At 41.0% G+C, this 18666-nt stretch overlaps 1 protein-coding gene across 42 annotated transcripts in view; it reads right to left on the bottom strand.

Moving 5' to 3' along the window:
- clasp1a (cytoplasmic linker associated protein 1a) overlaps positions 1-18666 on the bottom strand; it is a 71927-nt gene that overhangs the window by 43027 nt on the left and 10234 nt on the right. For 39 of the 42 annotated variants that reach the window (XM_037239288.1, XM_037239293.1, XM_037239300.1 and 36 more), the window contains exons 3-8: positions 11573-11651; positions 10957-11060; positions 10740-10831; positions 10163-10238; positions 9244-9341; positions 4987-5057 (exon numbers count right to left, since the gene is read on the bottom strand). In XM_037239288.1, the coding sequence (XP_037095183.1) occupies positions 4987-5057; positions 9244-9341; positions 10163-10238; positions 10740-10831; positions 10957-11060; positions 11573-11651 (520 nt within the window). Of the gene's footprint in view, positions 1-2406; positions 2859-4986; positions 5058-9243; positions 9342-10162; positions 10239-10739; positions 10832-10956; positions 11061-11572; positions 11652-18666 lie in introns of those variants that run through there. The other 3 variants (XM_037239326.1, XM_037239327.1, XM_037239331.1) reach the window with 3 other exon arrangements.

Genomic DNA, 18666 nt, shown 5'->3' with positions numbered 1-18666 from the left:
TAATAACAAAAAACAAATTAATGCTGGTTCAATACTGCGAGTGACCAATGTCAGCTCTTTAGACAGCTGCTCTGATACCCAAAACAAATTCTGCGACGTAAAAAGGCTGATAATCATAACTTGTGCGAACATGCAAATGAAAAGAAAAGCTCAGTCATGAAGGTGTTCATAATCAGCAGACACACTGAGCTCCAAACATCATCATAACTTGTGCAAACATGCAAATTAAAAGAAAAGCTCAGTCATGAAGGTGTTCATAGACAGCAGACACACTGAGCCCCAAACATAACAATGAAATGTCTTTTTCCTCACACTCCATAATGAAGTGAGACAGAAGGGCACACAGAAGAAAGTCCATGATTGTGCAAAAAACAGCATTCAGTTTGTATCACACATTATGTGATTACATACCTACATTGTCAAAGCAATACCTGCATGCTAAAATCTGTATAGAAAAATGTAAATCATGCAAGGAGCTGGCAGTGTTACTTGACGGATCACACATACAAACACTACACTGCTTCTCCTTGCTTGGGCCTCATCCTAAAGGCTTTTGAATACTCTATACTCTGTGCATAAGAATTTGACATATTTTCAAAGTAGAGAGAAAAAGCATTCTTTTGGTATTTAAAATGGCTGAAAAAGTTGTATAACCGGATTCAAACTAAATCTCTCCTCCGCTCATTCCAGCAGCCAATAGTAGCAGATAGACAGGCATACACCCACACAAATACATACATCATTTTAATCCTTCAGAAAGCTATGTCGTGTGCAGATCAAATGACTTCATTAGAAGAACTGAAAGCGGCTGCCGTGGCAGCAAAGTACGCAGTTTACAGATTCTGGTTGACCAGCTATTCTTAGATTATAAAGAGAGTCCATAATTTGCATTATGCATTGACAGGATTCTGAAACCTAACTGGATGACCATTTCATGCAGTCACAGAAGACAATTAACCAAGTGTGTTGTACTATGTCTAATTTTTGCTATCGGAATTCCAAAGGTAAATGTCAAGGAGGTCTTTGGCTTGCAGCACACAAGCATCAAAGGTTTTACAGTTTACATTTTTCATCACTCAACTTACAGTATACTGTAGGCAAGAACCAGGAAACGACTGTTGTAAAAAAGTATTTATGTAGGATAACTGTTATGTCTTTATTCAAATCTAATATAATCTAATAAAACCAAAATTAACAAATTACAAAAAGGACCTGATTTACTATAGATCTCTAGAAGAGCGTACTAAATTGAGAGTACTAAATTCCGATTGCCTCGGTGTATCATTTTATTTATAATTTTTTTTTTTTCTTATTTATTGTTTGTGCCTTCTTGTTTTTATTTTGTGTCGCCTACTTGTATGTCTCGTCACCGTGGGATGGAGAAAACGGAATTTCGGTTTCTTTGTGTGTCTTGACATATGAAGGGATTGACAATAAAGCTGACTTTGACTTTGACTTTTGACTTTGTAGCGCCATACTTGAGTTAGGTCTAAATTCATTCAGAAGTTACCAAATTGCTATTCTTTAAAAATATCCACCCCCATCGGCTCTTATTTTGCCTACGCCTCCTCTTCGACGCAGTAAATATGGTTGATAGTTTTGACACAGTCATCAATACGTACATCAGGGCCAGTTGGCACCTGCCTTTAAGGATTTAAAGAATAAATCAAGTTAATAATTTTTTTTCCCCCAATAATATTTTATGTGCCCCACTAGTCTAAACAAGGTATTCTGAATAATACTGCATTTATGGAACATGAATTAAAAATAAATAAAAATAAACTTTTGTCCAGACCGCTGCCATTTTTGTACTGCTGGCGATTGAAATTTTACATGACCAAACACAGAAAGCAGGTAAGCCGCGACCAAACTAAGAAAACAGGTGAGCTGTAAGAGTTCCCATATCTGCTTGCCTGAGCAATCAAGTCTGCACCTGTTTTAACATTACAAACCTTGGGTAAATCAGGCTCTGAATCTCTTGCACAAACACCCCCAAAATATTTTGTGTATGGCTTGTCACCATTAGTGAGATGAAGCCCATTCCCCTTGGACTCGTCCCCAGTATTAACGTTATCCTAACATGCATGGTTTTGTATATTGTGCCTATTTTAAGTGGTGCAGCTTTACAGCAATACAGGTCAAAACTATCAACCATATTTACTCAGGATGAGAACAAATTGCATCAACGACTATTTCCTCATTTAAACCTAGGTACATTCAAGTTTTATTTACCAAGCAGCATCTTTGCATGACAGGATGGCCATTCGCAGCTGCGTACTTGTGCAAATTATATAACAAAAGCAGTTTCAACATTCCTGTACTGTAGGACATTTATCTTAATATGTTTGCAATCTGACCACAGTACAGTGAACAGAATGTCAAATTTCATGTTCTTTTGAGTCTTACCTTCTCCTGCTGTCATGGTGCAGCTATGCCAAAGCCACTGCACAGCTCACAGCCACTCTCACCCTTCTCTCTGGGTTCTCTAGCTCTCACGCACTGTTCAGCACTAGAGAAATGGCTGCTTTGTTTTGCTCACCAGCCCTCCCTCACGCCTTTCCCTATGATCTCTCCACTCAGTTTCAGCAGCCCTCCCTAATTCGTTATTTCATCCTCATTGAAGTGCAATAGTAACATAGAACATTAACATCTAAATTTATACAACAACAACAGTTGAACAGAGTATCATAGGAGATTTGTTCAAGTTTTTTTCTGATACATTTACAAGTGAAGTAGAAAAGACATAAAACTTAAATAACACAGATGCTAAATAGCGTTGCCATCAAGCTCATGGATTTAAAGACTAAATCAGAGGTGTATCCAAACTTTTATATTTGAAGACCACATACATAACAGATGAAAGGACACAAGGGCCATTTTAAAATTCCGCTTTAATTGATCAAACACGGTAAAATCAATCAAACAAGCTGCTGTTTGATTTCAAGTAAATTTGATAAAGTGTTGCTTAACAGCTTTCTGTTCAAGGAAATATGTACTAGGGGCAATTGGTGAATGACTTTTCAAGATTTTGGGGTGGCCAACGGCACTTTATCCCACTAGACTAGAGCCATCACTGCATTCAAGGACAGCAGAATCCTATCCCCACATTCAGAACAAAACCAAGACCAAATGTTTTTATTTTAGTAAATATTTTTGTACAAATAATTGTTTTGTATCTTTGCATATTTAGAAAAGCTCTACAGCAGGGGTCACCAACTCCGGTCTTCGAGAAGAATTATTCTGCATGTTTGTTTCCCCTCCTCCAACACACCTGATTCAAGTTATCAGATCATCAGCAAGCTTTGCAGAAGCCCGTTAATGACCTTAGTCAGTGTTGTCACATAAATTATTGTGATCAATTATTAAACAACCTTTAGCGCTCAGACTGTGACATTTAAAGTCTTCATTTAACCTACCGTCTATTTTCACACATTACTGTCTGTGATAGGAAATTGGAATACCAGAGGAAAACCCAAGCAAGTACGAGAACATGCAAATCCCACACAAATGGGCCTGAGTCAAGATTCCAATTGTGAACCTCTTGACTGTTATTCAGTTCCATCTTTCTTTTACACAAACCTTATGTGTCGGTCTTAATCTGTCATTTTATTTGCAAGGGAGAGATTTTCGTCTAAATTAGTCACACGACCACATCTGTGTTGTCACATGTTTTTCGGATCCACAAATATATTTGTGATTTCCCATGTTTTTCAGATCCCTAAATGATCCCAAATGTATTTGAGATCTGAAAAACACATGACGACGGGGATGTAGTTAGGTGAATAATGTTGACACTCATCTCTCATTATGATAATATATATTCATCATAAATATCGAATTTTTTGTGACATGCCCATCTTGATGAGAGCATGGCAATACAAGGCGAGTGGAATGTTTTCATTTCTCAACTATACTGAGCTTCTTGAGATTGGCTCATCTATACCAGTGGTTCCCAAACTTTTGCAGGCTGGCGCCCCCTTTGGCTCCCCAGTGAATTCCTAGCGCCCCCCCCCCCCCCCCAAGGCATTTATATAAATAAATAATACATTTATATAAATAAATAAATAATACATTTATAATATCATTACCATTACGTTGAATTAGTGGGAGCACTGAGTTTGTTTCTCAGAAACGAGCCGGTCCCATCTAGACGTAATCGGAGACAATGACACCCGAAGTGATTTAAGGTTTGTCTTTTATTGCAGGATGCTTGGTCTCCATGTGTTGAAGCAGTTTTGAATGCTTCACTGCCTGGTTAGTTAGCCTGTCGCCACATATTAGCTTTGCGGGCTCGACTGGGGAAACATGTCACGTGACCGGGACGAGTGTCTTGACCTGAATTAATTGATCGTCGATAAAAAAATTCTGTGCGGCTTGGCGGCCCGGTACCAAGTGACCCACGGACCGGTACCGGTCCGCGGCCCGGTGGTTGGGGACCACTGCCCTAACCAGCTCAACACAACACAACACGGCGCGTTCTGGCGAGTCCCCAATTTCATGTTGACTTGAACTCAAGATGATGTTGACCGCCAGAATGCGGTTTTTATTATAAGATAAAATTCTGACCATTACAAGCTTGAAATTACAAACCTGAGCTTTTGCTTTTGTAGTCTATGCTGTCGGATCTGACTGGGCCAGAGCGGCGTGTTGTGTACAAATCGACTGCCGCCCCCCTACCGCCCCCCTACCGCCCCTTTCTTCCTCACCGCCCCCCCAGATCTTTCCACCGCCCCCAGGGGGGCGGTACCGCCCACTTTGGGAACCACTGATCTATACTAACGATACAAACTGCCTCCAAATGATACCAGGTTACAGTACAGTACACATCAAAATTCATGAAATTCATCTCGTCTATTTCCCATTGAGATGTTAATGGAGAGGAAAAAAAGGACAGATGTCAATGGTTAAAACCTCCCAAAAGTTATTTTTAGTGAATGGCAACAATATTATTATTGTTACCGAATGTCACCAAGGCAGTAAACTCACCTGAGCCTGAAGAGGGGATCATGTTCCCAGATCTCTGAACTTCATCAAATTTGCTGAAGATTACATTCAATCTGTAATGCAAGCACAGGACAATAATTGCTGAGAAAAAAAAAAAATATGACAAAAAATCCAACTGATGTGTAGCAAACACATAATGAGCAAAGATACAGATTACACAATACAGGAAATTTAAAAGTAAAAGGAGAAATAAGACATGATACTATCATTTGAGGTAACAATAGAATTTACACTGGAGGGCTCAGTTGGCATTTCCTGCATAAAGCAAATGTCTGACAAGGGTTTGCACTACTAACCCAATGGCCACAAAATAATGTAGTAATTAACGTGTGGCATCTGGACTATAATTAAACGTAAACCTCAACACTGTATTTATTAGGGGTGTAACGATTCATCGATACACATCGATTAATCGATATAATGCTCTACGATTTGTTGGCATCGATGCTAAACGTAAACATCGATCTATATCGCCCGTTTTTGACCTCGGACATTAGACGCGACTTTATTTTGAAATCCAGTTCATTGTTGCTTGCTTCCTCTTTCCGGGAGCAGTGCGCGGCGTGTTGTGTTGTGAGCAGAGCAGGCACGTGAAAGGGGAGCCGACAACTACGCGGCTCCTGGGCTGGTGCTATGGGTAGTGTCCAAGAAGACGAGGAAATTATAGGAATTTAATAAAGTTCAGTGTTAAAATAAGCACTTTGTATACTACAATACTCTTGTAATTTCCTAAATAAAGAGTTTGCAGTACCTTGTTGATTTTGCGTATGAATTGTTATAAATCAGGATATTGTTCTATATCGATCGTAGAGCACTATATCGTGATGTATCGTGAATGAATCACAGCAGGCTTTAAGATATCGGCAAATATCGTATCGTGGGTCTTTGTATCGATATGATATCGTATCGTGACAAAACCCGCGATTTACACCCCTAGTATTTATACATACTTGATCTGCATTATGTTTCAAAAGTGTCATTGTTGTAAAGAGGGAGGAGGCATTTCGTGCACGTACAAAGTCTTCTCCATGACAGAACTTGTTTGTTGTGTGTAGTAAAATTCCCTTAAGTTATGAAGTATCCATCTAGCTCTCGTCTAAGCAAGGGTGTCCAAGTTTGGTTCTTGAAAACCCCTAACCAGCCAGGTTTAGATGTCTTTCTCGTCCAACATATGTGATTCAAATGATTACCGTATTTTCCGCACTATTAGGCGCACTTAAAAACTTAAAATTTACTCAAAAAAACACAGTGCGCCTTATAGTCCGGTGCGCCTTATATGTGGATCAATTGATGAATTTGTTGATCCATACTGGTTGTACAAGGCGCTCTGCCAATATGTTTCAGTACGTTTTAGTACAACAAGTAAATTACAGGGTTGCATCGCTTCCCAGCATTACGGCAACCGTGGTCAGGGGGCGTCACTGAATAGCTGTTGTACCCGCGAGGTTATTTCATTTCAAAATAGGCTGTTCCGTTAATGTTTTCGAGTACATTTACGGATCAATATCCAACAGAATCGTAAATAAGCAGCACCAATGTGTTAAATCAGTCTTTAGTCGGTTGCGATCACTTTAATGTGAGAGAGTTTGAGAAATGTGATTGTTTACAGGGGGCCGCCATGATACTTTGCTGAGGCTCATGGGAGTCTGCGAGCTAAGGCTCATGGGAGTTTGCAGGTGGCTAATGCTATAGTGATAGCTGCTATATGCACGAGGCTATTTCATTTAAAAATAGGCTGCTCCGTTAATGCTTCGAGTAAATTTACGGATCGATATGGAAGGGAAACATAAGTAAGCAGTACTTAATGTGTTAGATCGAACTTTAGTCAGTTCCGATCACTTTTATAGGTGATAGTTTGAGAAACGCCATTGTTTATCTCATTGGTTATTGGCTAGTGGATGCATACCGCAACCCTAGTCAACCTCAGTTTGTTGCAGTATAGCTTCTATTTTATGCGCCTTTTAATCCGGTGCGCCCTATAAATAATTTCTAAAATAAAAAAATCAATGAGGGTGTGCTTTATAATCCAGTGCGCTTTATGGTGCGAAACATACGGTAGCTCAGCAGCAAGCTTTGCAGAAGCGATCCTGATTATTTTAATCAAGTGTGTTGGACGAGAGGGACAACTAAAACAGGCTGGGTAGTGGCTCTCAGGGACCTACAACAACATTATCTATCCATCTATCCACTGTATGGAGTTAAAAGTATAAGACCAGGCAATGTGACATGGAATTATTTTTATTTTACTTGAATAAGGGTCATTTTCATATCACTTGATCAATAACCGTAAAGATATTTGTAAAAATAAAAATAATGATAAATTGTGAGTTAGTAACTTTTATTATGTGTAAATGTGTGAAATGAAATAGCCAGGCTACTTTCAAAATGTTACTGATGTTTTAAAATTTCAGGCATTCATAATAAAGGTAATCCTTATTGAAAGAGCAAGCGGTGGTGGCCGACAAATGCATTTCTTGCATCATGGTAAAGACAAAAGTGTCTTGTCTTGGTGAAAAAAAACTTTTTTTTTATTGTTTCTGAAGTAAAGAGAGAGGAAAGAGAGGAAAATTTAGCACATTTTAAACCACGAAGAGTCAAGTCAAAAATGTTCTTCGACTTTAAAGGTCACATGACCCAATCCAAAAACTTGAGCCCTCAAAACAAAATGGCAGCACCCTGAGATAAATAAAAATGGGTGGATTTTTCTGCTTAATTTATATTCAACAAACTGAACATTAATCAGAATATTGTGTTTAGACCAGTGGGGATTCAATCAACATATTGTAAATAAAATATTTGACTTGACTTTCTCTTTAAATCTGAGGGAAGGCCTGTGCCTAGAGCCAAGGAGGTCTGCAGACTGTCACTGTTGAGAGTTCGACAGCGAACAACTTTTTTTTAGTGAATACTTGTGTCATTAACATGATTAGTGACTTATTTAAGCATTCTTTTTTCACTGTTAAACTCCCTTTGTGGGCCCCACATGCTCAGAGACTATGGAAAATAGGATTATTTTTGACTGATCTTAAAAACATGATGCAGGATTAATCAATATATGTATAAATACTGTGCTATATGCAATTTGACCAAGTTCTGTGTCTATATTAATGCTCAATGATAAGTATAACATTTTATTAGCATGTTGAAAAAATAAAGGTTTTATTAATCCTGTTGAACATATGTTTATTGTTGAAGATAGTCAGAAACATGGTATTAATGGACTGTCAATTAATTGCAATTTCAGCCATGGAGATTTCTGCTATTTGGTAACCTAAAATACGAAATCCAGTGCCGTGTTACGGTGAGCAGGCGGTAAAAACAGATTAGATACGATAGTGTAACGAACTGTATTGCATTTTACTGCTGAGTGTTGCTGTTGAGGGGTTGTAATGACTGAGCATGCCATACATAAGTACTGCAACTGAACTGGTCGCCAGTTAGTTGCAGGGAGCATAATAGAGACAAACAACCATTTACACTCACGTATAGTACACATATAGTGTGGAAAATTAATTTATGCTGCCTGCACAAAAGTCAGGCCATGTGTATCACGACAACATCAGGGACCCGATTGTATATCCCAAATGGAATTAGCATCCTCAGAAAGCAAATAATGAAAACTCATTTGGGAAACATAAAGGTTTTGCATTTAAAAAAATACTTGTTTGAATAACAATAATTCAAATACTCAATGAGTAAAAGTTATTGGTTTACAAATGAAAATTCAATTCAATATTTACCATTATTGACCAAATAATAAGTAATATTCCATATACCTAAAATAATTTGTTTGATATAAAAGAACCAGTGAAGTGATTAAAAAGGAAAAACAAGATGAACTTAGTACAACTACTACAAAGTTGATTTGAATAATTTGCAGGCAGTTCACAAATTTGTCCAGACGATTGTGAACAATAAAATAAAAAAACAAGGGGGGAAATGATTTGCTGCTATGATCAAAGAGCCCCTCAAACCAAGCGCCTGATTCATAGGTCAGATTTTGTGATAAAACGAATGAAAATCTGCTTAGGTATGCAGTTATGAGCTATGGAGGAATTAAAAAATAACAGCATATTAGTGGACATAAAAGCAAACCTTTCCAACTATCTTAGCAGGTCATTGATTACTTTTGGGTAACCTAGAGCTTGAAGTTTTATTTGCAAGACAATAAGTGCAAATGTGAACAAACAAAGCAAAATCCCTAAACAAAAAAAGAAGCAGAAACAGAGATGGAAGTACCGTGACTGAGGCAAGCCCTTCTTGCTGAGATCCATCCTCACTCTCTCACCCACATGGCGGTAGATCTCCACCAAACAACTCATAGCTCCGTCTCGTACCTAAGTGTCAACACAAGATAACTAATACCTTAGTCTGCTGTATCGTGTGTTTTTTTTCTCAAGTTAATATACCGTAAATTTCGGACTATAAGCCGCTACTTTTTTCTCAAATTTTGAACCCTGTGGCGACTCTATATGCATTTTTTCTAACGGCCATCAGGGGGGGCTCGACCAGAAAAGGTAAGAGTGAGAGAGGTGGAATATATGCGTCGAGGAAAACAGTAGTGGCGCGTTGTGCACGAGGAAAGTTAGCGTAAACAGAGCCCAATGATGGAAGACACTGGAAGGCGTGCATATGACGCAGCTTTCAAGTTAAAAGGCATTGAGCTGGCTGATAAAGAAGGGAACAGAGCGGTTGCACGTAAACTTGGAATAAATGAATCGATTTAAAGTGGCCCTCCAACTTGAATGGGAGGCTTGGATACCCAGCGGCGAGAAATCCTTTACAAAAACTGGACGCATGCAAAGAGCTACTTTCGCACAAGTCTGCCAGTGGATCCTGACAGCGTGGAGCAGTGTGAAAAAATCCACCATCACCAACGTCAATCTCGTTCTGAGGGAAAAAGGCTTTTTGTGTACTGTCTTTCTTTGTAAATAACTCGTGCGCACGTGCGGCTTATAGAATCGCAACTGAATCTTACCTTCAATCATTAATTTAATTATTACAGACAGCATTATTGCAGTACACAGAGTTGTTAATACTCATACCATTAATTGTTGCAGAATCACTTTACTATTACAATGTTTCCAGTTCATTGCTTGAAGTACATTTAACAATTCAAAATACTAAACGACAAAAATGTGGATATGATTAACTATACCTGGCTTGTGGGATCCCCCAACAAGTTACATATGTGGGGTACAATCTTACTGAGAGTCAAGCCTTGAGCTCCATATCTGAAGGACAAAAAGGGAAATTGAGTGAAATTAACAAATAAGCATGGAGAGGTGTTATTTTTTAATTGTAAATGGGCTGTCACTTGCATATCACTTTTCTACTGTGATTACTCAAAGCACTTCACACGTCTTCCTCATTCACCTACTGATGACGTACCATCAGGAGCAACTGGGGATTCAGTGTCCTGCTCATGGTGTTAGTGTCTCGCTTACTGCTTCATAAACCAGTTGTATTTATTTATTTTTTACTCCTCTCGATGGTACTGTTGGTTTAAATAAAGGCGTTTAAGAAATGCCACGTCAAGGTACTTTGAGCCAAGATTGAACAAAGCATGCCATCTAGCGGAGTTAAAGAAAATAAAAGCAAATTTGAAGCTTCATTTTCCCAGTTTTTAAAAAATAAGTTTCCCCCCCAATAAGGCAATTATTTTTTTACTGACATGACATAGTCCGAAAAACACGGAACTAAAAATAGAAATTGGAAGAAAGGAGGAATCTCACATGGTCAATGTGGCAATAAGGCAAAGGCAGACTCCTTCCCTGGTCCTGTTGTTCTTATGTTTGAAGCCTCCAAGCATTCGATCCCACACGTACTAATACAACACAAGATAACAAAACCAAGATTTACATAAATTATAACTTAATTAATCAAGCTGCTTACATATACAAGTAATATATCAATAAAAAAGTGTACTATAATGTACAATATATATTATACCTGTGGAGATGCAGCTTGTTCCATGATCCTAAGCAACAGTGCTTGGTCTTGTTCTCTGACTTGGTCTTTGGCATCTCCCAATCGATCAATAAGACTAGGTAGAGCTGAATAAATAAAAACAAAACAATAAGAAGAAGAAAACGTGGAAAAATCCATTCACATGCGAGTTGCACAGAAGCTTCCACCCAAGTTCACTCTTTGGGCAGTATTCAGGGATTTCACATAAAAACGCAGATTCAACTGTCAATTTCATCAGACAAGTAATAAAAGTTATTTAAAATATTTTTTTCCAGATACCAGACAGTGGCTGCCTTCAAATGCAAAGAACAGTCATCACGCCATTAAATGTTGGTCCAATCGTCAGAAAAACAGCATGGGATGTAAGGAAAATAAGTAAAGAAGAGGAATAAAATTCTTGTTAAATCTTAATTTCAGTAGATGAATTTAAATTTTAAACTAAATAGCACAAAAAGGTAAATGCATATAGTAATACATTAGGGCTGCTATTTTAACAGACAAGGATTAGAAATCAGTTAAAATGTTTTTTCCCAGATGCCAGACAATTGACAGTTCATCAATTTTGATACCACATAATGATGTAATAGTTGAAACATACCTGTTCCAACATGAGCCCTAAATCTCTCCTGTAATCTCGTCACTAAAGCAGCGAGGAGATCCAAGCCTAGCAGAGCCACCTAGTGGGGACACACAACTATTAGTTTTAAATGTGCTTTTTTTTGGTCTCATCTGTCAGTAACATATTCTTTTTATTCACTAGCCATTCAATTGCATTGAAAAAACTTTTCGTGTAAGACTAAATTAGCATTGACCAATTGATACAAAGAACAAGCAGAGCGAATAAAGGGCAAATAAACCATTTAATTTAATAATTGAGACACCATGCAGAGATTTTTTTTTAATTCTGTCATTATGACCATATGCAAAATTCGAAAGACACCAATAAAGACCACATATACACATATATATTGGTGGCATCGGGCGAAAACCTTGTACCACCAAAATATACCTAAAAAATGGCAACCATTAGCATTGCATTGGGAAAGAGAGCGAGCAATTCTAAATACTTTAGATTGGTCAATAATCAGTTGACACCCACACATGCAGACTAATGAATAGAAATTCACCAATGTGTAACTTATAGGGTTTTGGCCTATAAACAGACCATAATTGTCATCAAAAATAATTTTGCAATATTTTTGGAAAACAAGAAAAACAATTTTTAGAACACAGATTGGTATTTTTTTTAATTGAATCTTTCTCGTTTCACTTTCACCCAACTAGTTAAACCTTTTACAACAATATAAAGAAGAAAAATGTTACACGCATGCACGCAAAGCACGACGTCAAGTGACATGGAGAAAAGAAGTAAATCTGGTTCTCAGCGTGTGGGGCAGGGGTCCCCAAACCTTTTTCTTAGCGGGGACAGGGTATCCATAGTAAATATAAACAGTAATATATCAAAAAAGGCAAAGGCATTGCAAAGTTGCTATGTTTGCGATAGTGAGCACACTGTGTGTTAACCACACATTGAGTAAATATATATATATATATATATATATATATATATATATATATATATATATATATATACGTATATATATATATATATATATACTATATATATATAAAAATATTTTTTTTAAAAAAAGATAAACATAGCTTCTTTCGGGGGCCGGATGTCACGTTCCCACGTCACCTGACTTCCAGCCTAGACTCATGGAATTGCCAGCACCTGCTACAGCTCGTTAGGTTCCCTATATAACCTCTCTGTGTTCTGCCAGTGGTTGTCAGTTCGTCTGATTACCCTGCCCGTGATACTGCTGCCTTTTTGTCCCCGGACCAAACTTTGTAGCCAACTGCTTCCTTGAACTTCGACCACGCTCCAGATCGCCGCCGGTCCTGACTACTTGCTTGTCCTTCGACCACGCTCCAGATCGCCGCCTGTTCTGACTACTTGCTCAGCCACGCCAGCCAGACCGCAGGTCCAGCGTTCTCCGTCCCCATTTTCCCTTTTGCCAATAAAGGATCGTGCTGCACTTGGTAACCTTGTCTCTGTTCCCTGACAGAACGAACTGACCAAAAATGCAACCAGCGCACGATTCCTTAGACATGGACCGCTTGACCCACACGGAGTGGGAGCTCAGCAAGACCTCAGAGGAGATGGCGGCATTAACTAGGGTCGTCCAGCAACAGCAGCTCCAGCTGCAGCAACAGCAACTGCAGCAGCAGCAACAGCAGCTCCAGCAGCACCATCAGCTCCACCAGGAACTGGTAGAGGCTCTCAGGGGCCTCAAAGACTTGGCTCCTCTGGCTGCTGCAGACCGGTTTGCGCAAGCTCTGTCCACGACCGTTCCGCTCAGCCCCGCCGATCAGCCCACCGTTATGTCCACGCCCCGTCCTGCCTCGGCGCCCGGGCAGCACGTGGACGTCCCTGAGCCCAGACTCAGCAACCTCGCGAGGTTCGACGGTGACCCCAACTACGTCCGGGCCTTTCTGACAAACTGCCGCGTCTTGTTCGACCTCCAGCCCGTCACATTTGCCACGGAACCAGCCAAGGTGGGTTTCGTGCTCACTCACCTGACGGGCGAGGCATGGCTGTGGGGAACGGCAGAATATGAGCGGCAGGGACCCGCCTGTTCGTCGTTCGACGCCTTCGCAGCTGAGATCCTGCGCGTGTTTGACTTGGGCTCCGCCTCGGAGGACGCCTCCACAGAGCTCCTCACGCTGCACCAAGGCAGCAGATCCGTCGCCCAGTACGCCATCCGGTTCCAGACGGTGGCGCGTCGTAGCGACTGGAACACCCCGGCTCTCGTCGGTGCCTTCATCCACGGACTCGCGGAGTATATCAAGGACGAGATGGTGTCCTACGAGCGCCCTCAGACCCTTGAAGTGGCCATGGACCTGGCAGCACGGGTGGACCGGCGGATCCAGTCAAGGCGACGCGAGAAGAGGAGGGTGACTCCGCCCCCCCGTCGCCGTGACATCAGCCCGACACCTCGGGTGTCAGGGAGAGCACCGGTTTTTCCGCCTGACCTGTCGTCCGCCAGGGACCCTGTCCACGTAAGTCAGCGCGCCTTTACTGCTCCTCACACCCAGCCCAGCTGGCCGGAACCGATGGCGATAGGACGCACCTCTCTCTCTGTGAGGAAGCGCAGTCAGCGCATCAGAGATAGGCTTTGCCTGTACTGCAGGGGTGAGGGTCACTGGGTGGCCTCTTGCCAGAAGAGACCTGAGGGCACCCGCCAAGCAGGGATCCGTTTGGGGTCGGTTTTCTTGCCCCCCACCACCTGTCGCGAGTCCCTGCCCCAGAACCGCGATTCGACTCCAGCCCGTGCCCTTGCCTCTCGGCCCTCCGCTTCTCCAACCCGTGGGCAGCGGCCGCGGGTCCGGTCTCGCCGTCGGCCACGGCGTATGGCCCGGGCCCTTACTCGGCTGCCGTTGCAACGTCCGCAGCCGGGTTCTGCTCCAGTGGGCGGGGTGTTATGGTCTGACCGGCTTCCTGCTCGGAGTCGTCCGGTAGGGACCCATTCGGTTCCCGCGCCGGCCCCCTGGTCGGCATCTCCCGATGCCGCTGCTGGGGAGGAGGACTGGGCGGTAGTGCCGCCTGATGACGGGGCTTGGTCGACGTGTTCTGACTCGGACTTGTTGTACTATTGACTGCCGCACGTCTTGGGTTACCCCCCTCCCGCCCGGCCTCCTGCTCCGACTCGGGGTTCTGTTTTTGGGACGTCGGGGGCCGTCCCTTGGGGGGGGGTTCTGTCACGTTCCCACGTCACCTGACTTCCAGCCTAGCCCGACTCATGGAATTGCCAGCACCTGCTACAGCTCGTTAGGTTCCCTATATAACCTCTCTGTGTTCTGCCAGTGGTTGTCAGTTCGTCTGATTACCCTGCCCATGATACTGCTGCCTTTTTGTCCCCGGACCAAACTTTGTAGCCAACTGCTTCCTTGAACTTCGACCACGCTCCAGATCGCCGCCGGTCCTGACTACTTGCTTGTCCTTCGACCACGCTCCAGATCGCCGCCTGTTCTGACTACTTGCTCAGCCACGCCAGCCAGACCGCAGGTCCAGCGTTCTACGTCCCCATTTTCCCTTTTGCCAATAAAGGATCGTGCTGCACTTGGTAGCCCTGTCTCTGTTCCCTGACACCGGAACAGATTTAGTTCCCTTCATTTCAATGAGAAACAGTTCCCAACTTGACTCACGAAACGAAATAAATGTATAATCAGAGCTATAGTTTGTTATTTAATGAGCGCAGCTAATCTGGCATTTCAAAAACCGGAAATATTAAATGATGATCTTTGCAAATATTATTGATGCATTTTAGACTGAAAGGCGAATTACATCCTTTATAAACAGTTCTGATAGAAATGTGGAATTCGACATTTCAGAATGTTGAAATAATTCATCTGATGTGGATGTATGGACCCAACTGATCCATCCTGTTGCCAAGCATATAAAACACTGAGGGGGAATGTTTCACAGACTGCACAATGGCTTGACAATAACAATTCAACCAACATGAAGGTTAAAATTAGCTCCATCTGAAAGCAGTACGTACATTGGGGGTGTCCAGACTTTTTGCAAAGCGGGCCAGATTTGGTTAGATGAAAATGTGTAGGGGCCGACCATTCGCACCGACATTCAGTGAACCATTACCACTGTAAATGAACTTGTAAATTTGTAACTATATCCTTTGCTGTCTGCAGATGGGTTGATATTGTAAATGAGGATCTGTTGTCAATTGCACTACCAAAAAAGTTAAAGATTAAAATAATAAATTAAATACAAATGAACAATTTTATGAAAGTTGAATGAATTTATTAGCTGTATTAAGTTTGTTTTATTATTGTACCGTATTGGCCCGAATATAAGATGGTGTTTTTTGCATTGAAATGAGACTGAAAAAGTGGGGTTCGTCTTACATTCGGGGTCTAGACATTATACCCATTCACAACGCTAGATGGCGCCAGATATCTTCAAAGCAAATGCCGAACTTAACTCCCCAGGCCAAAGCAAACCCCTGTCACGAAGAAGAAAAATAAAAATAACTACACTGAAATAATCCGCCTACTGTATAGCTCCTGCCTGCAGTTAATAGCCTCTTCATTAAGGAACTCAACTTTGTACTCAGAAAGGTTTTGCCTTGAGCTTTTTTTTAGCAATATACAGTATTTGTTCAAAAACAGATTTGATTCAGCCAACAACAGCCATGTGTGCTCAAAGGTAGCGATGTGGCCTATCAGACGGCAACCACGGGATGGAGTGTGACGTTAGTGATAAGTCCTGTTTGCTACAGGCAAGGACTATAAACAGCCTTGGTATCAGAAATAACTGACAATTAACAGAACCAGCGTTTATCTGAGGAACACCCACACCTACCCCAACCAAACTTCCACTCGCACCCACAAAACACTCAACTAAATATGCATAAATCAAACTTGCGACACTCAAATATGACTGCAGTACAATGAAACATTCAAGTATACTAAAAATATTATTTGGAGAGAGGCTGCAGCTAAATTTTGGGCATGTAAAATAAAAAATTCTCTTAAACACGAGATTAGTCTGAAGATATTTCAAGATAGAAAAAATAATCATGTAAATTACCGTGTCGAGAACAGCTCACAAGAAAACACGAATGAGTGTCTTCATTGTGAGATAAAACTCCACAGCAAATATGAACAAGAACTTAACTTTGTGGAATAATGTAGAGTGGCCTGGAAAAACTCAACCTGATAATCAATCTTGTCATATGGTATGTTTAAAATAAGCTCAAACTGGGACACAAACACAAAGTTTGGAAATGGCGTGGCAGAGTGGTCATCTTCCAACCCAGTGGTTGGGGATTTGATCCCCATCCATTGTGACCATGTCAAAGTGTCTTTGAGCAAGACACTGAAGCCAAGAGTAGAAAAAAAATAATATTAGCGAACCCTTCAGCTCACCGTGAGCGTTGAGGTAGCCACAAGCCGCTCATTCCTTATTTGTCGAGACCGATTTCTTTTGTGCAAAAAGACATTTGGTGTGGCTTGCCAAAAGAAAACACAAACAAAAAGTTGAATTATTTGTTTTGTGGATTGGAAAAGGTCAGCGGGGCATATACAGGCCAACAGACCATAGTTTGCCCATGCCTGCCCTAGAATAAACAAATTAATCTTCAAGTAATTGAGACAACTATTTTGACAAGCGAGCAATCGATTAGAGACATTTTTACATTTGAATTGTACAAATCCTCTAATGTCTGCTTCTCAACTGTAATTATTCATTTTTTGTAGTCATCCGTGAAAAGAAAGAGATTCTCTTTTGTGTTTAATCAAAACAAGCAAACGTCTGCGTTTACTTAAAACAATAAAAATTGCACCAATAACAGAATCCGTTTCAAAAATCTTGGTGAGAACAACAGTACCGTATTTTCCGGACTATAAGGCGCACCTAAAAACCTAAAATTTTCTCAAAAGCCGACAGTGCGCCTTATAGTCCGGTGCGCCTTATATGTGGATCAATTGATGAATTTGTTGATCCATACTGGTTGTCCACAGTGCTCTGCCAAAATGTTTCAGTACGTTTTAGTACGACTACTAAATTACAAGGTCGCATCGCTTCCCAGCATTACGGCAACCGTGGTCAGGGGGCGTCACTGAATAGCTGTTGTACCCGTGAGGCTATTTCATTTCAAAATAGGCTGCTCCATTAATGTTTCGAATAATGTTTCATTTTATAGGAGATCGTTTGAGAAACGCGATTATTTACACTTTGCTGAGGCTCATGGGAGTCTGCGAGCTGAGGCTCATGGGAGTTTGCGGGTGGCTAATGCTATAGTGATAGCCGCTATACGCACGAGGCTATTTCATGTCAAAATAGGCTGCTCCGTTAATATTTCGAGTAAATTTACGGATCGATATGGAAGGGAAACATAAGTAAGCAATACCAATGCGTTAGATCGAACTTTAGTCAGTTCCGATCATTTTATAGGAGATAGTTTGAGAAACGTGATTGTTTACAGAGGGCTCATAGGTTATTGGCTAGTGGATGCATACCGCAACCCTAGTTCACCTCAGTTTGTTGCAGTATAGCTTCTATTTTGTGCGCCTTTTACTCCAGTGCGCCCTATATATGAAATCATTTCTAAAATAAAAAATTCAATGAGGGTGTGCCTTGTAATCCAGTGCGCCTTTTGATGCAAAAAATACGGTAATCTCTTTTGTGTGTTATTGTTTAATTGCTATTTAGATGTTTTCATCACCAATCAATCGCAAGTAAACAGTCAGAAATGGGGAACAATGGTTTTGTAATACATTTTCACGCAAGATAAAATTTCATCCAATTATTTGATTCATCGATGAAATAACCAATAGAATAATTGATTTTAAAGGACACGTATCATGGAAAATCGACTTTGGTAGTTTGCGGTGCAAGTAAACGCTACCTCGTTTAAATAAAGCAAAAAAAAAAAAGTAAACGCTACCTCAGCTAAAAAAAACTACACATGGCAACCGGAAAGGGAGGCACACATCTTGCGGCCTGAGGGGTGTGAAGGATCTCATTTGCATTTAAAGAGACCGCACCAAAACGTCTTGCTCTGAGCCGCACCTCAGAACACGTAGAAAAGAGGGACCTGTGATGGTATCAAAATGAGGAATTCAGACAAAAGCATCGTTGTTCCACTCCCAAATGGTTATTGAAGT

Source organism: Syngnathus acus, chromosome 21, assembly GCF_901709675.1.
Source record: "Syngnathus acus chromosome 21, fSynAcu1.2, whole genome shotgun sequence".
Taxonomy (NCBI): Eukaryota; Metazoa; Chordata; class Actinopteri; order Syngnathiformes; family Syngnathidae; genus Syngnathus; species Syngnathus acus.
The sequence above is the reverse complement of the archived record's forward strand: the minus strand, read 5'-3'. Positions and strand labels throughout refer to the sequence as shown.